Raw genomic sequence first — 25,840 nt, 5'->3', positions numbered from 1 at the left:
AGTTGCCACTTAAAGGCACCATGTATTTCTTCAGAAATTAGATTTATTAATTTCATAGCAAGTTTCTATTTTCAAACTTATAAAATAGCCCGTTATTTCTCCTTTGTACCACTCAGACATTTTCCTATAATTTACATTTTGGGAAAGGATGGAGAATTTAGTACATTTCCTATTTTACTACATTCTGGATTTTGCCTCATTTATAGTGCTTAGTATATTTTGTTACTTAAGATGCGTGTTTAGCTGTATTCTTTCTTTGGAATGAGTTCTAGAAATGTATTCTCCTTGGAGTGAGTTATTCATGCTAAAGGAAGGAGTTTTGATCCCCTATTTGGTTTGATTTGACCACAGCTAACTCAGACTAGTTTAATCAACTCAGATCCATTAATAAGTTTCTCTTCATGATGCTGGCTGGTTCTTGTGCTTTTGTTTTATTTTGTTTTTTTTTAATGCTTAGTCATCCCTGTAAGTGTGAAATATGATGATAAAACAGCGGTTTTTATTTCATCATTTTACGTCATCTAGGATAATGCTTTCAACTTTTCATCAAAATTTTGGACTCCATAAAAATATATTAGATTTGATTCATGTTGCCTGTTCGTGTGGTGATCTCTCCTCTCACCTTTCTGCCTGCCTAGTGCCTTTCATGGTGTTGAAGAAATTTGTAATAGTTTCTCCTCCATCCTGAAAAATGAAAAGAGCTTACTTTTATATTCCATACTGGCCTCTACTCCTGGTTAACAGAGTCAGGAAGACAAGTGAATGTATACTAGGAGACATTTATTATTAACAGGCTACACTGTAGACGTAAATTTAGGCAAATGAAGTAGAGTTAATTTCATGGCAGTGGGAAGGACCATTGGAATTCAAGAGTGAATTTTCTTTTATTTATTGTTATCTTTCGTTGTCTTTAGGAATATCATATCCAAATGACAACTCTTGAATGAGGGTTTTTTCAGTTTTTTGTATAGACTTGCACATTCTTATTGATGTCTTAGCTTTTCTTCTAGCATTAGAATTTGTAGAGCTTTTAAATTTTTCTTTTTTTTTTTTAAACTCCAGGTTACGGAAAAACCTAAAGTCTCTAATCATTGTACACCCCTCTTGGTTTATCAGAACACTTCTGGCCGTTACAAGACCATTTATTAGGTAATTTTCTGAGAACCATTGACTCTTGAAAAAAAAAAACCCATAAACTCTTTGTATGAATTTCTTGTCAATTCTATTGGTCAGTAATATTAAGGTAATTATCTTTATTTTCTTCTATAGCTCAAAATTCAGCCAGAAAATTAGATACGTCTTTAATTTGGCAGAACTAGCGGAACTTGTCCCCATGGAATATGTTGGAATACCAGAATGCATAAAACAGTATGTTTTGTTCTTTATATTGGATATGTATATTTTGATGTGCAACAGGTAAACATTTCAATACCCATTCTTTGTCCTTTCATATTATTATAGTTATTTTGTAACTGCTTTTGCTCTTATAACAAAGAAAAGGGGGGAAAAGTTTCCAATACCTTCCAGGCTATCAGTTGAAGAAGTAGGAAGAATTGTTTCTGGTTTGGTTCATTTGTATTTTTAGACTAGTTACAATCTAAGAGATGATTTCTTGATTGGTCAGTACTAAAGAACATTCTCTAGATTTGAACATGCTACTCTCCAAATTTGAGTAATAAGCTCATCATGGCATCAAATAATCATATTATTAGGGAAATCATATTATTAGGGAAATTTATATCAGCCTAACCTTAATAACTCTCCAGTGGCTGGCATTTGTTGTGCTCACCAAATTCACTTATCTAACTTCTAAAAGGACTTGGTAGAAGGCTGTTAACACAAATACTTCAGTATCACAGTGGTGTAATACAGAAAAATGTTTCTTTGTTCCATTAATCTGAGGTTTTAGTCTGTTGAACGTGTCAAAGCCACATTTCTTAAGTCAGTTTAGACTTTCTGTATAGTATATTAAATATTTTTGGTTTTGCCTACAAACTTATCAGTTTATTTTTAGTGCCTTTTTTTGAGTTTTTGTTCATCTTCATAACACGTATATTTACTAAAGTAACTCTTCCCTACCAAGGTATGAAGAAGAAAAGTTAAAAAAGAAACAGAAAAGGTATATGCACACCTTGACTGGGTTGCATCTAGACTAGTTCATTTGCATTGCACAGACTAACTCTTCCTTATTGGTTGGTTAGCTTGTAGACAAAGATAATAGCATTTGTAAATATAAATATACCCCAGGATCCAAATGTGGAGTGAATGCACAGTTCCTGATGCTGAGTATGGCTTGAATTCACTCTGTTTTAACACCACAATAATGCCAGTTAGAAAATAAAGACCACACCTCCTCCTCCCTCCTTTTCGTAAAAATACTGATGGTGAATTTCTAAGAATACTATTTGAAAAACCAATTACTTATAATACCTTACCAGTTTCACTGTACTTTAAATCTCTAACTTGTGCTTTTGAAATATTTATGCACTTTTTTAATGTATCTGTTTTCCCATCCTGGGGTTGATGATTATATTTGCAATGCATATATTCTTTGGCTAACCAACATTGATTTACTTGTATGCTTAAATGGCCTGCTAACTAGTCAAATTCTACATGTGATAAAATACCTAAAAGTTCATGTACCATTTAATAGTTAAACACTCTGCTTTCCATCTTTAATTTTGAATACTTCCGCTTTGAGTATAACAAACTGTCATCCTTTACTATCTTGGCATAGGAGATGAAAGGCAAGTGTATAAAAGTTACCATTTTATATAGTAATTTAGAAAAGTATAGGATTTATATCTAACTTGCTAATGAATTTTTAAAATACTGACAAATTAGCAAAACGAATTCATACAGTCTCTCAAGAGTTAAAGTGAGAGATTTGTGTGTAGTTATCATTTGGACTATGGTAAGGAACTGGAGCTGGAATATTCTTAACTTTGAACACATTTTGGCTCTGTTGATGAGCAAGAATTCAGTTGACCATGTAATAAGGGTCATAGCTTTACATTTCTATATGACGCTTTACAGCTAAACATTTTACAATAGAGATAAGGACAGTGATTTTAGATCTTGCTGTCTTCCTCTCAAGACATTGGTGTGCATTTGCCAGACAATTGGCTGAAATTTAAAATGTAGTCTGTAATTGTAGAATGTTTTGAAGCCAGCTGCTTCATGGATTTCAAAATGAATTGCCTTTGTTGATGAAATCTGCTATGTTGTTCCTTTTTACAAAATTCTTCGTTAAGTAACTTAGGCATCAGAAAAAAAGTAGAATTGTACTTTTTATTTAAATGTATTGTTTGAAACCTACCAATATTATTTTATCTTGATTTTTACTTTTGTTTCATTTAACCTTGAATAGAAACATTACGTACATTACGTATATCTTTTAGGCACTTTTTAGTTTTTGTACAAAGTTTCTTTAGCCTTGAAAAATAGTAAACCCGTGTCAGCTTGAAAATGATAACACTCAGGTTTTAAAAATAGAAGGGCATGTTTTTAAAACCAAATTAACAGAAACTACATGTTGGGGAGCTTCCTCGAGGTGAAATCTCTATGTGGGTGCTGGTGATAAGGAGGATTCAAAACTGAGTGTGCTGAGATACAGCGGTTTCAGGTATTTCAGATGCTTGTTTCAGACAACTCGGTGCAAGTGTGGCCTGGTAGATGTTGATCGTTAAAGTATTTGAACAGAGTTTGAAAATAAAGTGACTATGAAATTAGTTCATAACAATATTCCAGATGTTGAAAAGATTGATGTGTATTGCATGCCTTATCAAGAATACGTACCTATCAGATTTTTGTTACCAATATGAAAAATATTTTAAAATGTTATTAATCTGGCTTTACCACAGGCCAAAGCTTTTAGGTCTGATTCACTAATTGTTCAGGTGATTGTAGTAATGGAAACAAGTGTGAAAGGTATGTCATACCAAGTTGTTTTAAACTCCCCTCCATCAGTGATTCAGACTACTACAAATGTAAATATACAAATATAATAGTAAGAGATTGGTTTTTTGTCTTTTTGTTTTTTGTTTTTTTGGCTGCATTGGGTATTCGTTACTGCGCATGGGCTTTTTCTAGTTGTGGCGAGTGGGGGCTACTCTTCGTTTTGGTGCACGGGCTTTTCATTGCGGTGGCTTCTCTTGTGGCAGAGCATGGGCTCTAGGCACGCAGGCTCAGTAATTGCGGCACACGGGCCCTAGGGTGTGCCAGCTTCAGTAGTTGCAGCACACAGCCTCAGTAGTTGTGGCACACGGGCCCTAGGCTGCACTGGCTTCAGTAGTTGTGGAATGTAGGCTCAGTAGTTGTGGCGCACGGGCTTAGTTGTTTCGAGGCATGTGGGATCTTCCTGGACCAGGGATCGAACCCATGTCCCCTGCATTGGCAGGTGGATTCTTAACCACTGCACCACCAGGGAAGTCCCAGTAAGAGATTGTTATACATTATCTGTGAAGGGTTGTCTATAATTTTTGTGTGGTAATTACATAATTCTTCTAATCCCCACTTGCCTAAATTTTGATGTGATCTTTGTGCATTGCACTCCTGATCCAGTCATACCCAGTCTAGATATTTCTGATTATTAAATTCTGTGGCTTCTTACTGTCAAGATAAACGAAAAGCATTCACATTCTAAGTGTACCAATAAATTTTGGAGAATAATTATGGTACCCATAAATATGTACTTTTATCACCGAACTTAAAAATATGAGTTGATCAGTTGATGGCATTAGTGTCATTTAAATATTTCAGTTAACAAAATCATTTTTGAGGGAATTATTTTTCCTGCCACTGAGATCATTTAGCTCCCTGCCTCAGCCATGCTACAGTTCAGCGTTTTAATATGCCTGTTGTAATTTGAAATTTTAATAAAGTTTATATGCATTTGTGTGTAAAGTATCTTTTAAAAAAAACAACAGTCACATTCTTGCCAGCGTCCTCTTGCCTTTAAAAATTATCTTTCCTGGTTGGGAAAATGTTTGGTAACCTTTTTACTATGTCTGCTTCTTTGCAAAGCTTTGTTTTTAACAGAATAATAATCTATGGTAAAATTAATCATTATTTTTAGAAAGAGAATTGTTCATTTGCTTACATCTTATTATCTATGTTGTTTCTCATTAAACAGAGTTGATCAAGAGCTTAATGGAAAACAAGATGAACCGAAAAGTGAACAGTAAGTTTGGCATCTAGTCCAAACACAACTGAAGAATGTGCTGATGAAGCAGTGTTTTTGCATTTATAATGCATTTATTGGTCCTGATTTTTATGTAACCTATTACAAAATTGACTTGACTTTTCCTTAATGGACTTTCGTATAAGGGACTGTTCACTGCTGTATTGGTTCACAGATCTCTCGAATTTAGCTCTTTACTAGCTAATTATATTGTAATCATTTTATATTTTATATTGCTAAATAGCAGAGAATCACACTTTATATAAAGCAGTTTTTGCATTTGTTTATTAAATGATGCATTTTCTTCAGTAAAATATTTATATGCCTAAATGGAAAAGGAAAGAGATAATATATATTTTTATGTTTTTGAGCAATATTTTGTAATGTATACCTTTCTTGTGGAAAAATATGCAGGTAAATAAGATCATGATTTTGTGAAGTGCATGTTAGAATCTTTGTTTTTTAAATGGTTAAATGCACTTCCTGGGTCATTTAGAAAATATGCTCATAAGGTGAGGGACAGTTAAACTGGTTCTCATGAATACCCAAAGGTCATGTACATAATCTAAGTAGATGAGTACCATTCTGGGCTTTTTTCTCACTTAACATGTATTGTTTCTTAATTCGGACACAAATACAAGTGTATTGCACACTTTTTTTTTTTAAACTTAAAGACAAGTCAAAGCCATTTTTTAGAATTAGAGGATTTAAGAGGTTGAGAATTGGGGTTTATATATATGTATATATCGGGCATTTTCTCCTCTGGCCAAAAGTCAGAACTTCATAAAAATTTTAGGTTTGTTCACTAATGTGAAATAAGCTGTGTGTCCAGGGTTTTACTCTCCTGAATTTGTGTGAGTGCAGTGTAATATTCAGAGACTGTGATGAGTTATTCACTGTCACTACTTTTCTTTAGAAAACAGGGGCTGCTTTTTTAACTGCTTTCAGTGTGGGCACTTTACCAAAATACTTTGATATCAGATGTTTGACCTAGTCAGATATGGTGTGTTTTCACATTTTCTGTTGAATTGTGTTGACAGTACTGTAAATTAAGTTACTTTGTAAGTTGTAGAGCATCATCCTATTATGGCGTTTTGCATCTGGTGTAAGCATATAAACTCCTTGTTAAATTTGGTAAGTACCTGGACTCTACATTGAATTGTACTTATGCTCCCAGATAGAACTTAATTACCCACAGAATCATCCAAAAACAACAGATTGGTCTAATACTGTCATATACTTGTGTGACTCATACATTTGGTAAACTTAGTACTTTCCTAATTTAAGTGTCACACCACACTCCAGCCCTTCTTATAATAAGGTAATTTACAAAAGAGTAGTAAAATTGAGGTGAAGGAGCTAAGCCTTTAGGATTTATTCTATTCTAGACTGGCTTTTGTCATTGCTCTTTTTAATATAAAGTTTTCTATTACAAAAGAGAATTTCCTTTACTTTTTGTCCATAAACTTGACATGCTAACCCAAGTCCAATTATGGGAGATGCTGGAGGATTCCCAGAATGAGACTTTCCTCAGCAGCCGTAGGCAGATCCTGAACTAACATCATTATAGTGAATAAAGCCAAAACCATTATTGCTTGCTCAGATCTTAGAAATACTTTGTGTTCAGAAAGCAAACTAATAGTAACAACTTAGGCATTCCTTCTGAACTTAAGAATAAAGGATCATATTGAATTTAATTGTGATTAGAGTCTATAATTGTAGAGTGCTTTAAGTGACCTTTCATCTGTAAGGTAGTCTTTCATCTATAAATTTGTGTCTCACTCAAACCTGGCTGAGCTTTTTAAATAGGTGGTTTTCCTCCACATAAATACCCAATTCTTCAGTTTCAACACGTTACTGTTTATTGACTTGCTTTTGTGGGCATTGTTCCTGCAACAACTTGTTGCAAAAGTGGTGCATTTTCCTGCATATTTTTTTTAAAGTAGAGGTAGCCTATATTCTATTAGAACATTAAAATTCAGAGGGAACAGTAATAACATTTGGGATATAACCAAAGGGATGTGCCATGAATCACTAGATTTAAAAGAATGCCTGTTCTAACCTATCCCTCGGTGAAATCTGGTGTAGGGACGTGCCACAAAATGTTTTATAACTATGAGACTTAAGATCATAACAAGTAGCTTAAAGGAAAATCATTTATTAAATTTATTTGTAATTACTAGCTATGTGACGTTTTTCCCATATCAATTTTAATTTTCCATTACTGGTTGAGGCGAAAGTACATATAATTGTGTTATCTTTCTGCTGGGATCATGGATGTAACTTGTTTAATTTGATGCTTCTGCCACTATTTTTTGCTTTGTTTGGGTTCTGAGTGCCTCTTTTTAGTCAAAAGTTTCTCATATAAAGTAATCTGATTGTGTTCTGCTTGGTCATATTCCTTATTAGTACCAAGGGAAGACACTATATCGATCCCACAGTTTAAGCTTAATAAGTCTTTAACTGAGGGTGTGGGGAGTATAAAGAAATATGATTCCAAGTAGGGCCCAGCAGGGTACCTGGAAAGGAAGATAACAAAACAAGGAAGTAAGAGAAAGAGGACTATAAAGGGATAACAAATTAGCTGTTACCTAAGATGCCACTGAATGTATCCTTGTTAAGGAAAGTGCTGTATATGGCAGCTGTTTGTACCATTTCTTGTATCGAGCAGGAAAACCTGCAGGCCACATACAGAATATGTAAATAAGGAGACTGTGGAGTGAAGGGGGCAAAGGCTAGTAATACCTACAGTGAGAATTCATATTTTCCTCTGCTTTCTTTGTGTCTTCATACAGAGGCAAATTTAAACAGGGAGGGTCAGCAATTACAATGCTCTGATTAAAGTGTAAGGTTTTGTTACTTTTGACATTCATGGCTGGTAAACATTTAATGTATTGTTCCAAAATGGACATCACACTTTAGTAACCATACTGAATACTGAAATTTGCTGATATATAGATAGCTAGACTTTCTTCAACTACAATTCCAGAATTTAAAAAGATAAGGAGTCTGCTTTTTTGATAGACACTGCTTTTAAATGACTGTGTTACTCTGGCTGTTTTTATGTGAGTGCTCAGGGAATTTGAAAGTGTTTGAATTAATGCAGAAGTGGCTTTTTAGAATTCTTCAATTGATAAAAATTAGCATTAGGATATATCCAGTTTCCTAATGAGATTGGTAGGGTTGTACATAAGGTGAAGTAGCTTCATCTTTTTCCCCATGTTATATGTGGAAAATTGCTAACATTGCTCAATCAGGAGGAGATAGATAGAAAATAGATAGATATGGCTACCCCATTCTGTTTTGTTTTCATGCCTATTTTTTCTCATCCTGTATAGATACTTGAGAAATGGATCACGAATCTCAGAAGGGTGGGACAGCTAGAGGAGTTAATGTACTTAAAAGTTAGACTGTACTTAAAACTCTTAACAGACCAACTATTCTGTTAGTTTATCTTGTCATAGGGAACAGGGATTGTGTAACCTGAGTTGCTGGGAGAAAGAGTCAAGGACTTAGACTTGCCTGAGAAGGGCAGCTGGTAAGAGAAACGGGAGATTATCAATATACTAATAGTAAGGATGAATTACCTGGAGAGCCTTTCACCACCCCCCTTCCCATCCCAAGATTCAGAATGAATTAGAATCACATCAGTGGTGAGTCCCAGTAATGTAACTTTCCTTAAAAGTTCTAAATGGTAATTGAAAATAATGTGTTGACTAGCAAGGAGTGACACTAAAATTTGAACAGAATTGTTACTTTGTTGCGGCCATACATGATCTACTTAATTTCTTATATTTTGAGAACTACTTTTAAAATGCTATGAAAAGTTTACATAAAGCACTTAATATAACACATCAAACACCAAAAGAAAATCAGAGCTTTAATGCTTTCACATTACTAAAGAATTATAATCTGTTTCAGTTAGCTATTTTATAAAACATTCTATAAGAGGTTAAAACATTTGCATTTTGAAATTTTTATGCATTTTCACATTCACTATAGCTAAGGAGGAACTTGGAAAATAATGTTAAATTAGCTACTCTACTGCACTTTTTGTATTTGAATTTTCTAAAGTTTTGCCCCTTAAACAGTTTATTTACATAAACTGGCTAGTAAATATTTGTAGTGTTGAGGGCACTGACTTGCGCAGCCCTTGGGGCATATGGAACACAATTCAGAGTTCATTAGACACTTAATGCACTTTGATATATATTTCAAAGATTCGAACATTTTTCTTAAGTTCACATTGCTGTCATTTAGACACAATTAATGTACTGTGATCATTTTACCACTATTCAGATAATGTTGCATAGCCTAGTGTTCTCCTTTTACAGTGAGAGAAATTCAGTTCTGAAGACTGTGTGTGCAAGATGTTGATGTGGTCCCTGTAAGAAATACTAGGGTTGGTCTTGATTTAGTAAGAAGATGTAATATTTTCTTTTTCCTTGACTTGTTAGGAATACAATAACTTGTGTCCTGATTTGTTGCACATCGTATTTTTGCAACGTTAATGAATTTAAATAAATTAATTGGAAAGTTTGTTTTAGACTCGTTTTATCACATTTTTTCTGTCTCGCATTTCACTACTGAATTTTTACAAAGTTTATCTTGTAAGCTTTTCAAATAGTTTTAGACCTTTATTTTTGTTTCTGTAGTTTGGGTGCTGCTTCCTATTCAAGGGGGTGAAGGGTTCATCCTGCTTTAATTTTAAACATTATCTTAACTATAAGCAACACTTTGTATTTCATAGTTTAGAATTATTTTAGTTATGGAGAATCCACCAATGAAATCAATAAGTAGCTGAAAACATGGCATAAAAAATAACCTGTTTACTCTGTGGACCTGCTCAGAGGTTCCAGTTGATAGCACTTGTTTTGCATTTACTCCTTAATCATTGTTCAGCTGCTTAAGGGCAAACAGCCGTGCATTTTACTGCTGGCTTTAATCCACAGTTAGGATACCATTTGGGATTACATAAACGTAAACATATATTAAAAGTATTTGTCTGGCATTAAGCATAAATTTTAAATACAGATTCTCCCGAATTGAAATTCTGTATGATTCACAAACTAAACGCTTGCTAGATTCAATGAATTGCCACCGTTTTGAATTAAATACTTGCTATATAAACTTTTAAGAATTTGTCTTCAATTTAGTATTACAGGGTCTTCAGCAGTATTACGCTGAACACACTTAAGGCATAAAGTGTGACTGCCTTACATTTTGTAACTGTCCGTCTAACAGTGGAGAATAGTTTGTAAAATTATAATTCTCTTATTAACGATTTAATGAACCTGGTGAATTACTCGGGAACTAAGCCTGTTGAGCGGTCTAGGGCTTGAAAACTGCGTCCCCTCGCTCCTCCTATTTCCACATCCCCGCCCTCTCGCAAGGCTTGAGTGGAGGGCGGGAGCAGCAGTGGGCGGGACTTCCCGGCCCACCGGGATGTTGTCACTTCCAGGTTCTGCGAGCGCTTCCGGGTCGTCGACCCAGCTCCGCTGTCTCTGCTTCGGCCCGAGAGGTGGTCCGGGGACGTAGGTACCTCCTGCTGGGCTCCTGGCCGCGCCACTTCTGTCCGCTGCGAGGCGGGAAGCGCCTTTTCCACAGGTACTGGGTGAGCCGGCCCGCGCTCCTTGCCACCCTTCAGGGCAGGCATTGCATCCGTTCGGTCTTCTGCGAGGGCCTTTTCGGCCTGCGGTCGGCCGGTGACCGACTTCGCTGCCGGGATGGCCCCGCGGCGGTTCCCGGGATGCGAAACGAAGGGAGGCGGCCGGGAGGCTTGTACTCGGGGCGCCAGCTGAACAGTCCGGAGGGCGAGGGGTCCTCAGCCCAGCGTTGTATTTTTAGCCAGATGAATGTCTTAAAGCTTACACGGTGATTTTCCCCCACAGTATCGCGGCGGAGGTGGGGGGTGGGGGCGCATTCCTTAAGTTTCTCATTCTTGTGTGTCTTCGGTGCTTGAAGTCAGTTTTCCAACTTCGTGTGAACTCGTACCGGAATGAATTTAAACTAGATTGTTTGCTCAAGAAAGACTGGGACTATCAGGTTACTTGCGAATGTGGAGCCTTCTTTTTTAATTTTTAAACTGCAGGGTGGAGTAGTACTAAATTTATGTGGCTCATATTACATCTAAAAGATTTGAACATTTCACAAGGAAATTTTAGGAGTCTAAAATCATTAAAGCTACAAACATTTGAATAACAGCTCTTTCTAAAATTATTTGTTATTGAGGTATAATTGACATATAACGACATTAGTTTAAGGTGTACAGCATAATGATTCGATATTTGTACACATTGTGAAAGGATCACAATAAGTCTAGTTAACATCCATCACCATAGTTGCAAAAAAATTTTTTGTTATGACGAGGACTTTTAAGATCTCCTCTTAGCAACTTTCAAATATGCAGTACAATATGAGCTCTGGCCATCATCCTGTACCTTATATCCCCATGACGTATTTATTTTATAATTGGAAGTTTGTGGCTTCACGCATTCTTTTCCCCAACCCACAAACTTCTATCTATGAGCTTAATTTTCTTCTCTTTTGTTTTTTAGTTTACACATGTAAGTGAGATCATGTGGTATTTGTTTTCTCTGACTTATTTCGCTTGGTGTGATGCCCTCAAAGTCCATTCACAGTGTCCCAGACGGCAAGATTTCATTTTTCTAAATGCCTGAATATTATTCCAGTATATATACCACATCGTTTTTATTCTTTCATCCGTGGATGGACACTGGTTGTTGCCATATCTTAGCTATTGTAAATAATGCTGCAGTGAAAGAAAAGGGCATGTGTCTTTTTGTGTTTTTGTTTAATTGGAATATAATGGATTTACAGTGTTGTGTTAGTTTCAAGTGTACAGCAAAGTGAATCAGTTATACAAATACATCCACTTTTTTTTTAATATTCTTTTTCCATACAGGTCATTGCAGTGTATTGAGTAGAGTTTCCTGTACTTTACAGTAGGTCCTTATTATTTATTCTACATATAGTAGTGTGTATGTGTAAATCCCAATCTCCAGATTTATCCCCCCACCCTTTGCCCAGGTAACCATAAGTTTGTTTTCTACATCTGTGACTATTTCTGTTTGTAAGTAACTTCATTTGTACCACTTTTGTAGATTCCACATATAAATAATATCATATATTTGTCATTCTCTGACAGATTTCAGTATGACAATCTCTGGGTCCATCCACATTGCTGCAAATGACATTATTTGATTCTTTTTTATGGCTGAGTAATATTCTATTGTATATATGTACCACATCTTTTTTATCCACTGCTCTGTCAGTGGATATTTAGGTTGCTTCCATGTCTTGGCTATTGTAAATAATGCTGCAGTGAACATTGGTGTGCATGTAACTTTTTTTTTAATATATTTATTTATTTATTTATTTATTTTGGCTGTGTTGGGTCTTTGTTGCTGCGTGTGGGCTTTCTTTAGTTGCAGCAAGCAGGGGTTACTCTTTGCAGTGCATGGGCTTCTCAGTGTAGTGGCTTCTCTTATGGAGCACAGGCTCTAGGCGCACGGGCTTCAGTAGTTGTGGCTCTCAGGCTCCAGAGCACAGACTCAGTAGTTGTGGCACGTGGGCTTAGTGGCTCCACAGCATGTGGAATCTTCCCAGCCCAGGGATCAAACCCATGTCCCCTGCATTGGCAGGAGGATTCTTAACCACTGCTCCAACAGAGAAGCCTCAGGGTGTATGTATCTTTTCAAATTAAGTCTTTCTCTGATTATATACCCAGGAGTGGGATTGCTACATCATATGGTGGCTCTATATTTAGTTTTTTTAAGGAACCTCCTCACTGTTGTCCATAATTGGTACTAGTTTACATTCCCACTATCAGTGTAGGAGGGTTCCCTTTTCTCCACACACACTCCAGCATTTGTTGTTTGTAGGTTTTTTTGATGATGGCCATTCTGACTGGTGTGAGGTGATACCTCCTTGTAGCTTTGATCTCCATTTCTCCAATAACTAATGATGCTGAGCTGAGCATCTTTTCCTGTGCTTCTTGGCAATCTGTATGTCCTCTTTGGAGAAACGTCCATTTAGATCTTCTGCCCATTTTTTGATTGGGTTGGTTTTGGGATTTTGGCTTGTTTTGTTTTTGTGTGTGTGTGGGGGGGTGTATATTGAGCTGCATGAGCTGTTTGTATATTTTGGAGATTAATCCCTTGTTGGTTGCCTCGTTTGCAAATATTTTCTCCCGTTCTGTGGGTTGTCTTTGTTTTCTTTATGGTTTTCTTTGTTGTGCAAAAGCTTTTAAGTTTAATTAGGTCCCAGCTGTTTATTTTTGTCTTTTTCATTACTCTAAGACGTGAATCAAAAAAGATACTGCTGTGACTTATGTCAGAGTGTTCTGCCTGTGTCTTCCTCTAAGAGTTTTATAATATCCAGTCTTGCATTTAGGTCTTTAATCCATGTTGAGTTTATTTTTGTGAATGGTGTTAGAGAATGTTCTAACTTCATTCTTTTACATGTGCCTGTCCACTTTTCTAGCACCACGTATTGAAGGGATAGTCTTTTCTCCATTGTATATTCTTGCCTCCTTTGTTGTAGACTAGTTGATGATAGGTGTGTGAGTTTATGTCTGGACTTTCTATCCTTTTCCATTTATGTATATTTCTGGCTTTGTGCTAGTACCATACTGTTTTGATTAATGCAGCCTTGCAGTACAGTTTGAAGTCAGGGAGCCCGATTCCCCCAGCTCCATTTTTCTTTCTCAAGATTGCTTTGGCTATTCAGGGTCTTTTGTATTTCCATACAAATTGTGAACTTTTTTGTTCTAATTCTGTGAAAAATGCCATTGATAATTTGATAGGGATTGCATTGAAACTGTAGATTGCCCTAGTTAGTATAGTCATTTTGACAATGTTGATTCTCCCAAATCAAGAACATGGTATATCTCTCCATCTGTTTGTGTCATCTTCGAGTTCTTTCATCAGCATCTTATAGTTCTCAGAGTACAGGTCTTTTACCTTCTTAGGTAGGTTTATTCCTAGGTATTTTATTCTTTTTAATGCAGTGGTAAATGGGGTTGTTTCTTTAATTTGTCTTTCTGATCTTTCATTGTTAGTGTATAGAAATGCTTCAGATTTCTGTATATTAATTTTGTATGCTGCAACTTTACCAAATTCATGGATGAGCTCTAGTAGTTTTCTGGTAGCATCGTTAGGATTTTCTATGTATAGTATTATGTCATCTCCAAACAGTGACAGTTTTACTTCTTTTCCAATTAGGATTCCTTTTATTTCTTTTTCTTCTCTGATTGCCATGGCTAGGACTTCCAAAACTATGTTGAATGAAAGTGGTGAGAGTGGACAGCCTTGTCTTGTTCCTGATCTTAGAAGAAATGCTTTCAGCTTTTATCATTGAGTATGATGTTAACTGTAAGTTTGTCATATATGGCGTTTATTATGTTGAGGTAGGTTCCCTGTGTGCCCACTTTCTGGAGAGTTTTTATTATAAATGGGTGTTGAATTTTGTCAAAAGCATTTTCTGTATCTATTGAGATGATCATATGGTTTTTATTCTTCAGTTTTTTTATGTGTATCACACTGATTTGTGGATATTGAAGAGTCCTTGCATCCCTGGGATGAATCCCACTTGATCATGATGTATGATTATTTTTACTGTGTTGCTGGATTCGGTTTGCTAATATTTTGTTGAGGATTTTGGCATCTGTTCATTAATGATATTGGCCTGTAATTTTCTTTTTTGTGGTATCTTTGTCTGGTTTTGGAAGCAAGGTGATGGTGGCCTCATGGAATGAGTTTAGGAGTGTTCCTTCCTCTGCAGTTTTTTGGACTAGTTTCAGAAGGGTAGGTGTTAACTCTTTTTTTTTTTTTAATTTTTTTAAGCTCTTTTTTGGAATATAATTGCTTTACACTCGTGCCATTTTTTGAGGTACACCACAGTGAATCAGCTGTATTTATACATATATCCCCTCCCGTGACTCCCTCCCACCCTCCCTATCCTGGCCCTCTAAGTCATCACCCATCATCGAGTTTATCTCCCTATGTTATGCATCAACTTCCTACTAGCTATCTGTTTTACATTTGATAGTGTATATTTGTCAATGCTACTCTCTCACTTTGTCCCAGCTTCCCCTTCGCCCCCTCCCAACCCCGTGTCTTCAAGTCTGTTCTCTAAATCTGCATCTTTATTCTTGCCCTGTCCTCCCCTGGTTCATCAGTACCATTTTTTTAGATTCCATATATATGAGTTAGCATACGGTATTTGTTTTTCTCTTTCTAGCTTACTTCACTCTGTATGACAGACTCTAGGTCTATCCACCTCATTATAAATAACTCAATTTCATTCCTTTTTTATGGCTGAGTAATATTCCATTGTATATATATGTGCCACATCTTCTTTATCCATTCATCTGTTGATGGGCATTTAGGTTGCTTCCATGCCCTGGCTATTGTAAATAGTGCTGCAGTGAACATTATGGTACATGTTTCTTTTTGGATTATGGTTTTCTCTGGGTATATGCCCAGTAGTGGGATTGCTGGGTCATATGGTAGTTCCATTTTTAGTTTTTTAAGGAACCTCCAAACTGTTTTGCATAGTGACTGTACCAACTTAACATTCCCACCAACAGTGCAGGAGGGTTCCCTTTTCTCCACACCCTCCCCAGCGTTTACTGTTTCTAGATTTTTTGATGATGGCCATTCTGACTAGTGTGAGGTGATACCTCATTGTGGCTTCTCTAAATGTTAGATAGAATCTGCCCATGAAGCCATCTGGTCCTGGACTTTTGTTTGTTGGGAGTCTTTTAATCACAGTTTCAATTTCAGTACTTGTGATTGGTCTGTTCATATTTTCCATTTCTTCCTGGTTTAGTCTTGGGAGATTGTCCCTTTCTTAGAATTTGTCCGTATTTTGTAGGCTGTCCATTTTATTGGCATATAGTTGCTTGTAGTAGCCTCTTATGATCCTTTGTATTTCTGTGGTGTTCATTTTAACTTATCATTTTTCATTTCTAATTTTATTGATTTGAGCCCTCCCTTTTTTTCTTGATGAGTCTGGCTAAAGGTTTATCAATTTTGTTTATCTTTTCAAAGAACCAGCTTTTAGTTTCATTGATCTTTTCTGTTGTTTTCTTCTTCTCTATTTCATTTCTTTTTGTTCTGATCTTTATGATTTCTTTCCTTCTACTAAATGGGTTTTATTTGTTCTTCTTCCTCTAGTTGCTTTAGATGTGAGGTTAGGTTGTTTATATGAGATTTTTCTTGTTTCCTGAGATGAGATTGTATTGCTATAAACTTCCATCTTAAAACTGTTTTTGCTGTGTGCCGTAGGTTTTGGATCATCATGCTTTCATTTTCAGGTCTCTCTAGGTATTTTTTGATTTCCTCTTTGATTTCTTCAGTAATCCATTGGTTGGTTAGTAGCATATTGTTTAGCCTCCACTTTTTTGTGTCTTTTACAGTTTTTTTCTCGTAGTTGATTTCTAATCTCATAGTGTTGTAGTCAGAAAAGATGCTGGACGTGATTTCAGTTTTCCTAAATTTACCGTGGCTTGCTTTGTAGCCCAAGTTATAATCAGTCCTGGACAGTGTACCATGTGCACTTGAAAAGAATGTGTATTCTGCTGCTTTTGGATGGAGTGCTGTATAAACATCAATTAAATCCATCTGGTCTTACGTGTCATTTAAGGTCTGTTTCCTTATTGATTTTCTGTCTCGATCTGTCCATTGATGAAAGTGGGATGTTAAAGTCCCCCACTACTAATGTGTTACGGTCAATTTCCTCTTTTATGGCTGTTAGCATTTGCCTTATATTTGAAGCGCTTCTATGTTGGGTGCATATATATTTACAGTTGTTATATCTTCTTCGATTGATCCCTTGATCATTATGTAGTGACCTTCTTTGTCTTTTCTAACAGTCTTTAAAGTCTGTTTTGTTTGATAGGAGTATTGCTACTTCAGCTTTCTTTTGATTTCCATTTGCATGGAGTATCTTTTTCCAACACTTCACTTTCAGTCTGTATGTGTCCCTAGGTCTGAAGGGATCTCTTGTAAACAACATATATACTGGTCTTGTTTTTGTATGGATTCATCCAGTCTTTATCTTTTGGTTGGCGCATTTAACCCATTTATATTTAAGGTAATTATCTTGTCTGTTCTTATTGCCATTTTCTGAATTGTTTTGGAATTTTTTTTTTAGGTCTTTTTTTCTCCCCTTCCTCTTTTGTTCTCTTGTGATATGATAAGTAACTGTAGTTTTGTGTTTGCATTTTCTTTTTTGGGTGTGTATCTGTTGTAGATTTTCAGTTTGAGATTACTGTGAGGCTTTGATATAACAGTCTATATATAAACAAGATTGTTTTTAATTACTGGTCTTTTCACTTCAAATGTATTTCCAATATCCTGCATTTGTGCTCTCCTCGTGATTGCTGATTTCGATATCATATTTTTGTGTGGCTTACTTCCTACCTTTACTGTTTGTTTGCCTTTACCAGTGAGCTTTTCCATTTGTAATTTTCCTGTTTCTAGTTGTGGCCTTTTTTTGTCTGCCTAGAGAACTTTCTTTAGCATTTGTTGCAAACCTGGTCCAGTGATGTTGAATTGTCTTAGCTTTTGCTTGTCTATAAAGCTTTTAATTTTGCTGTCTAATCTGAATGAGAGCTTTGCTGGGTAGAGTAGTCTTGGTTGTAGGTTCTTCCCTTTCATCACTTTAAATATATTTTGCCACTTCCTTCTAGTCTGCAGGGTTTCTGCTGAAAAATTAGATAATCTTTTTTTTTTATAAATTTATTTATTTGTTTGTTTTACTGCTGTGATGGGTCTTTTTTGCTGTGTGCAGGCTTTCTTTCAGTTGCGGTGAGTGGGGGCTCCTCTTCATTGTGGTGCGCGTGCTCATTGCCGTGGCTTCTCTTGTTGTGGAGCATGGGCTCTAGGTGCGTGGGCTTCAGTAGTTGCAGCACATGGGCTCAATAGTTGTGGCTCACAGGCTCTAAAGCGCAGGCTCAGTAGTTGTAGCTCACGGGCTTAGTTGCTCCGCGGCATGTGGGATCTTCCCAGAGCAAGGATTGAACCGGTGTCCCCTTCATTGGCAGGCAGATTCTCAACCACTGCGCCACCTAGGAGGCCCTAGATGATAACCTTAAGGGAATTCTCTTGTATGTTATTTGTTGCTTTTCCATTGTTGCTTTTAATATTTTTTTTCTTTGTCTTTAATTTTTGTCAATTTCATTACTGTATGTCTTGGCGTGTTCCTCCTTGGGTTTATCCTGTGTGGGGCTCTGCTTCCTGGACTTGGGTGACTTTTTCCTTTCCTATGTTTGGGAAGTTTTCAGCTATCAATCTCTTCAATTATTTCTCAGGTGCTTTCTCTCTCTCTCTCTCTCTCCCTCGTCTTTCTGGGACCCCTATAATGCGAATGTTGGTGTATCTGATGATGTCCCAGAGGTCTTTTAAACTGTCCTATTTTTTTTTCATTCTTTTTTCTGTTCTGTGGCAGTGATTTCCACCATTCTGTCTTCCAGCTCACTTAACCATTCTTCTGCCTCATTTATTCTGCTACTTATTCCTTCTAGTGTATTTTTCATTTCAGTTATTTTATTGTTTGTTCATGCTTGTTTCTTCTTTAGATATTCTCCTTCTTAAACATTTCTTGCATCTTTTCAGCTGCAGGGTTGTAGTTCTTCTTGCTTCTTCTTCTGCCCCCTTGTGGATGAGGCTTGTCTAAGAGGCTTTTGCAGGTTTCCTGATGGGAGGGACTGGTTCCTGCCCGCTGGTGGGTGCAGCTGGGCCTTGTCCCTCTGGTGGGCAGGGGTGTGTCAAGGGGTGTGTTTAGTGGGCAGCTGTGGGCTCAGGAAGACTTTTGACAGCCTTTCTGCTGATGGGTGGGACTGTGTTCCCACCCTGTTGGTTGTTTGGCCTCAGGTGTTCCCACACTGGAGCCTAGAGGGTGTTGGGTGGGGCAAAGTGTTGGTGAGAAAATGCTGGCCTCCTGGATGGCTGACACCAATGAGTACTCCCCAGAACTACCACCACCTGTATCTTTGTCCCTGCAGTGAGCCACAGCTGCTTCCCACCTCTGCAGGAGACCCTCCAATATCAGCAGGTAGGTCTGGCCCAGGATCTTATGAGCTCACTGCTTTTTCCCCTGAGTCCTTGTGTGCATGAGACCTTGTGTGTGCTATCCAAGAGTGGAGTTTCTGTTTCCCCCCAGTCCTGTGGAATTGCTGTGATCAAATGCCACTGGTGCTCAAAGCCAGATACTCTGGGGGCTCCTCCTCCCCTTGCCAGATCCCCAGGCTGGGGAGCCTGACGTGGGGCACAGAACTTTCATTCCTGTGGGACAACCTCTGTGCTAATAATTATTTTCTAGTTTGTGGATCACCCACCCAACGGGTATGGGATTTGATTTTATCGCGATTGTGCCCCTCCTGCCATCTCGATGTGACTTCTTCTTTGTCTTTGGATGTAGGGTATCTTTTTTGGTAGGTGCCAGTGTTTTTTTGTAGATAGTTGTTCAGCAGCTAGTTGTCATTTTGGTGTTTTTGTGAGAGATGATGTCCTACTCTTGTCTCCCATCCCACAATTTCTTTATCCATTCATCCTTTGATGGACAGTTAAGTTGTTTTCATATCTTGGCTATTGTGAATAGTGCTACAGTGAACATGGGGGTACATATATCTTTCCCAGTTAGTGTTTTCTTTTTCTTCTGATAAATACTCCAAAGTGGAGTTGTTGGATCATATGGGAGTTCTATTTTGCTTTTTTGAGAAATGTCCGTACTGTTTTCCATAGTGGCTGCACCAGTTTACATTCCTACCAACAGTTCACAAGAGTTCCCTTTAATCCACATCCTCACCAACACTTGCTATTAAGTCTCATTTTGATAGTAGTTATTCTAACAGGTGTGAGGTGATATCTCATGGTTTTGATTTGCATTTCCCTGATAATTAGTGATGTTGAGCAGCTTTTCATGTACCTGTTGGGCCATTTATATATGTTCTTTGAAAAAGTGTTCACATCTTTTGCCCAATTTTTTTTTATTAAAATATCGTTAATTTACAACATTGTGTTAGTTTCAAGTGTACAGCAAAGTGATTCAGTTATACATATATGTATAAATATATATATGTTCTTTTTCAAATTCTTTTCGCTTATAGGTTATTATAAGATATTGAGTATAATTCCCTGTGCTATACAGTAGGTCCTTGTTGTTTACCTATTTTATATGTAGTATTGTGTATATGTTAATCCCCAAATCCTAATTCATCCCTCACCCCCCCATCCCCTTTTGTAACCATAAGTTTGTTTTCTCTCTGTGAGTTGATTTCTGTTTTGTAAGTAAGTTCATTTGTATCATTTTTTAGATTCCACATGTCAGTGATATCATATGATATTTTGTCTTTCTTTGTCTGACTTCACTTAATGTGGTAATCTCTAGGTCCATCCTTGTTGCTGCATATCTTCTGCCCAGTTTTTAATTGGATTGTTTGGTTTCTCGCTATTGAGTTTTATGTATTCTTTATATATTTTGGATATCAGCCCCACATGAGATATATGATTTGCAAGTATTTTCCTCCATTCAGTAGGTAGCCTATTAATTTTCCTTTTGATGGTTTCCTTTGCTGTGTATAAGCTTTTTGGTATGATCCTGCCCCACTTATTTATTATTGCTTTTGCTTTTGATGTCAGATTCAAAAAATCATCACCAAGACCTGTGTCAGGAGCTTACCACCTGTTTTCTTCTAGGAGTTTGGGGGTTTTGTGGTATTAGGTGTTACATTTCAAGCCTTTAATCCATTTTGGGTTCAATTTTGTGTATGGTATAAGATAATGGTCTGGTATCTTTTTTCTTTTTTTTTTTTTTTTGCATGTGGATGCCCAGTTTTCCCAGCACCCTTTATTGAAGAGACTGTCCTTTCACCATTGTACATTCTTGCCTCCTTTGTCATAAATTAATTGGCCATACATGCGTAAGTTTATTTCTGGGCTCTTTATTCTGTTCCATTCATCTATATTTGATTACTATAATCTATATTTGATTACTATAGCTTTGTGATAGAGTTAGATATCAGCAAATATTATGCCTTCAGCTTTGTCCTTTTTCTTAAGATTGCTTTGACATTTTGGGGTCTGTGATTTCAAGTAAAATTTAAGATTGTTTGTTCTATTTCTTTGAAATATGCTATTAGAATTTTGATAGGAATTGTGTTGAATCTGTAGATTGCTCTAGGTAGTACGGACATTTTAATAATATTGATTCTTCCAGTCCACGTGCATGGAATTTCTTTCTGTTTGAGCCATATTTAGTTTCTCTCATCACTGTCTTACAGTTTTCATTGTTCAGGTCTTTCATCTCTTTGGCTAAATTTATTTCTAGGTATTTTGTTCTTTTTTATGCAATTGTAAATGGGATTGTTTATTTCTCTTCCTGATAACTTATTATTAACTTATAGTTATTTCCTACATAGCTCTTAGACTTTTGTTAAGTGGGCAGAACACAAAGATTCTATACTTGCACTTTGTCAAGTTTATATCTTCTTGCTGGGACCCCTTCTTGCCCTTTTTATCCCCCTCACCTACCCACACACATTATACTAACTGATTTTTTTGCTTTTATTTATTAAACAAGTATTTAATTGTCTGCTATTATGTGTCAGGTAGTGTTCTAGACACCTGGTTTACTTCAGTGAACAAAAATAGACAAAAGTCCCTGCCCTGGTGGGTCTTACAGTCTATTGGAGGATACAGAAAATAAACATAAAGTAAGGAAACTATATAATGTGTTGGAAGTGATGGTGCCATCAAAGAAACATAGCAGGGTGAGGGGGATTGGAAAGTTCCAGAGTGGAGGTGGGAGTTGGGGTTTTAAATATGATGGTCTGTTTAGGCCTCATTAAGTATATGCTATACTTGAAGGAATTAAGAAAACCAAGAGGATATCTGGGGGAAGAGCATTCCAGGTAGCAAGAACAGGCTTTAGGAAGGCTTACATAGGCAGGAACATGTCTGTCATGTTCTAAGAAAAGCAAGGAATCCAGTATGTCTGGCGAAGGGCAAGAACAAGGGGGAGATGGCAAATGAGGTCAGTGAGATAATAGCTAGCCAGATTATTAGAAGGACTGAATGAAAGGGAAGCTGTGGGAGGTTTTCACAGAGAAGAAATATGTTCTGACCTGTGTTTTAGAAGATCACATGACTGCTGAATTGGGATTGGAATGTAGGGGACAAGCATGGAAGCAGGGAAACCAGATAGGAAGCTATTTTAGTAATCCCAGTGACAGGTGATAGTGGCACACAACAGGGTGATAACAATGGAAATGGTTAGAAATGGTTGGATTCTGAATCCATGTTGAAGATAGTTTACAGGTTATGCTAGGCATTGGACGTGGAGGTAAGATGGCCAGAGTAGGAGCAGGGAGGGGTGCTCAGGAATAACTTCAAAGGTTTTTGCCTAAGCCCAGAGAGCTGTGGAGTTGCATCACCTGAGGTGGGAAAGACAACAAGCAGAGTGGGCAGTTGGATCCAGGAGTGAGTTTAGGGCAAGCTGTATTCTAATATATGAATTTGGGAGTCATCAGCAATGGTATGTAAAGCCGTGAGACAAAGTGATATCACCAAGGAATGAGTGTAGACAGAAAGCAGCAGAGGACCAAGGAGGTGTCTTGGGACATTAAGAGTTAAGGGAGAAGAGCCTCCAACCAACAAACGATATTGAGGATGAACCAGTGAGTTTAAGAGAACAACCCAAAAAGTGTACTGTCCCAGAAGCTAAGCCAAGATCCTTTATCAAAGAGGAGGGAAGCGATCAGTCATGGCAAATGCTGAAGTCTGGTGAGAGTACAGAATTGAGGATTATTAGTTTTAACAATGCCACTGGTGACCTTCGCCATCTGTTTCATTTGAGTGCTGGAGGCAAAACTCTGAGGAGTCAGTTTAAGAGAAAATGTGAGGAAAGGAATGAGAGACAGTGAATAAAGACAACTCTTAGTTTTTGCTGCAAAGAGGAAAAGAGAAATAGAGTGTAGCTGGCCAGAGAAGCGAGTTGAGACTTTTTTTTTTTTTAAAGGCGGGAGAAGTAGCCACATGTTTTTTTGCTGATGGGAAGGATCCATAGAGGTGGGAAATTCGATAGAACAGAAATAATTGAATTGTTGGAACAATATCCTGTCTGTAATAGGTGGGATAGGACCTGATGCACAGGTAGGATTATATTTAGGTAACAGCCTGGATAGTTTGACTGTAGTGACAGGCAGAGTATATGGGTGTAGATTATTGCTAGATGGTTAGATGTAGTTTTGAGAGTTGAAGTTTCATTGCTTCACTTTCCTCAGTAAGGTAGAAAACCTATTATAAATGCATCTAAGTGCAATATAATTTGATATGAGCATTTTGACATGTTAACCAAGTTATTTGTTCACTAACAAGTACCTGTTGAATTCATACTACATACCAGGCATTGTTCTAGGTGGTAAATATATAGCTGAGCAAAAGTCCTATCTTTAGGGAACATCTGTTTTAGTGGATGGAAACAGAATAAGCATATGTGGCAGCTTCAGTTACTGGTATGAATGAAAATAAAGCAGTGTAAAGGGGGAGGGAGGGAGGTCTTTCTTATAGGTTGGTCACAAAAGTCATTTCTGATGAAATGATAGCTGAGCAGAGATCTGAATCAGATGAGGGGTAAACCATGCAGGTATCTGTACAGAACATTTGAAACAGAACAGCCAGTGCAAAGGCCCTACACCAGTAACATCTTGCCATATTGAAGCAACGGACTAGTATGGCTGAAGCAGAGTGAATGAGAGAGTAGGTGGAAGAAGTCAAGTTCAGAGAGGTGGTGGGGGGCCCAGATCATGCAGGCCTTGTAAACCATTAGGAGGACTTTGGTTTTTACTGAGATAGGATGCTGCTCTGGGAAGTTTTGAATAGATGAGTGATGTGATTTTATGTTTCAAAAGGCTCAGTGTGGCTGCTCTGGGGGCAGGGGTGGGATGGAAAAGGGTAGAAAGGAGAAGCCTTACTTGGCTATATCCATAAATCTTAGTGACAGATGATGGTGACTTAATGCTAACAGTGGAGATGGTCAGAGTTGTCGGGTTCTGGTTATATCCAGAAGGAAGAGCTGAAAGGATTGGCTGACAGATTGCATGCAGGGTGAGAGAGAAGTTGACTACAAGGTTTTGGGGCTGTCTTACTGGAAGACTAGATTTACTGTTAATTGGGGTGGACAAACCGAGGGCAGAAAAGGTTTGGAGTAGTAGTATCAGGAATTTGGGTTTTGACAAATTTAATTTGGTCTACTGCTTCATATTTCTATCTAGGGTCAAGTAGGCAATTTTATATATGGCAACATGGGCATATAAAAGGTCAGGACTAGCAATGTAAGTTTGCATATTATCAGCAGATAAAATACTAAGGTATTTAAAGCCATAAGCCTAGATGAGGTAAGTAGGGCGTAAAGCATATAGGGAAGACATAAGAAGCCTTGGGGCATTCATGCAGTTAGAAGTCAGATTGTCAGATTGCTGAGGAGCAGCCAGCAAAAGGAAACAGGAAACAGTAGTATCTGCTGAGGTGGGGGGAGAAAACTGTGTCGGGTCCCAAAAGCCAAAGAAAAGACTTCAAGAAGGCAGAAATGATCAAGTGTATCAAATGCTCACAGGGTGTGTAATGTGAAGACTCATAAGTATTATTTTTGCTGAGTTTTACCTGATGATTACTCCTAAATACATGTCTCCTATCTCTAAACTGAAAGTGCCATGAGGTTGGGCGTCTTACACACATGTAGTAGAAGCTCAATATTTGTTGAATCTGTACTACTGCCACCCTCTTTGACCCCTCATCCCTCATCTCTTTCTAATCTTGCACTCAAGTATATTCTTTACATTGCTGCCCATTTGTCTGACCTTTCTTGCCTAGAAAGCTTCAGGGGCTCCCCATTATTTGCACTATAAAACCCTGGCACCTCTCCTGACAAATCCATCCATGTCATCTTTTTCAGCTTCATGTCCTATCACTTCCTATTCATACCTATACCCTAATATGGAACAATTTATACTTCTGTCTACAGACTGTATTATTTCATCCTTCTGTGGCTTTACTCATTCTGTTTTTTCAGCTTAAGATGACTTTCCTCCTTTGCTTGACTAAAGTCTAGCTTGAAGAATTAGGACGCTTTTGTGAGCCAACTCATTCTGTCCACAGGCAGCCTCCACAGTAACTATATAATCTCTATCACAGTTCTTATAATCTATTCAACTTTTTTATATGTCTGTTATCTTCTCTAAAGTATAAATTTTTTAGGGTCAGAGGTGTATTTTTACCTTCCTCTCCATGGTACCTATCACAGTGCTGTCTTCTTGGTAGGCACTCTATAAATACTGAATTTTGAGAGAACAGGAAAATGAAGGGAAGGCATGCAAATGTGAGTTGAAGATTGTCTGGATCATTGACTTGACAGTAAGTAGAAAAGAATGGTACATGGTAAATTCTAGACTAGGTCAAAAGGTAGATATTTGAAAGAAATGGGTAAAGATGTACATTGTAATATAAATGTATATCTATACTTTGTATAAAGGAGTATAAATGCCTACATCGAAATAATAGAAAAAATAGGAAAACCATTTTTAACTATTCCTTATAATTCCTCAGTTATTATATAGAACATATAGTATATTAA

General features: G+C 37.2%; 1 protein-coding gene across 12 annotated transcripts in view; it reads left to right on the top strand.

Annotated features, from left to right (window-relative positions):
• Window positions 1-25,840, top strand: part of BNIP2 (BCL2 interacting protein 2) — a 40,898-nt gene that overhangs the window by 14,220 nt on the left and 838 nt on the right. Inside the window, exons 8-15 of one of the 12 annotated variants that reach the window (XM_057722595.1) lie at window positions 1,063-1,149; window positions 1,270-1,368; window positions 2,084-2,119; window positions 5,135-5,182; window positions 10,644-10,789; window positions 12,108-12,147; window positions 19,215-19,264; window positions 25,528-25,620. In XM_057722595.1, the coding sequence (XP_057578578.1) occupies window positions 1,063-1,149; window positions 1,270-1,368; window positions 2,084-2,119; window positions 5,135-5,182; window positions 10,644-10,789; window positions 12,108-12,147; window positions 19,215-19,264; window positions 25,528-25,538 (517 nt within the window). In that variant the 3' untranslated portion in view covers window positions 25,539-25,620. Of the gene's footprint in view, window positions 1-1,062; window positions 1,150-1,269; window positions 1,369-2,083; window positions 2,120-5,134; window positions 10,518-10,643; window positions 10,790-12,107; window positions 12,148-19,214; window positions 19,265-25,527; window positions 25,621-25,840 lie in introns of those variants that run through there. The other 11 variants (XM_057722594.1, XM_057722597.1, XM_057722596.1 and 8 more) reach the window with 11 other exon arrangements.

This window comes from Hippopotamus amphibius, chromosome 2 (assembly GCF_030028045.1).
Source record: "Hippopotamus amphibius kiboko isolate mHipAmp2 chromosome 2, mHipAmp2.hap2, whole genome shotgun sequence".
NCBI classification, from domain to species: domain Eukaryota; kingdom Metazoa; phylum Chordata; class Mammalia; order Artiodactyla; family Hippopotamidae; genus Hippopotamus; species Hippopotamus amphibius.
This window is presented reverse-complemented; position numbering and strand designations above follow the sequence as displayed.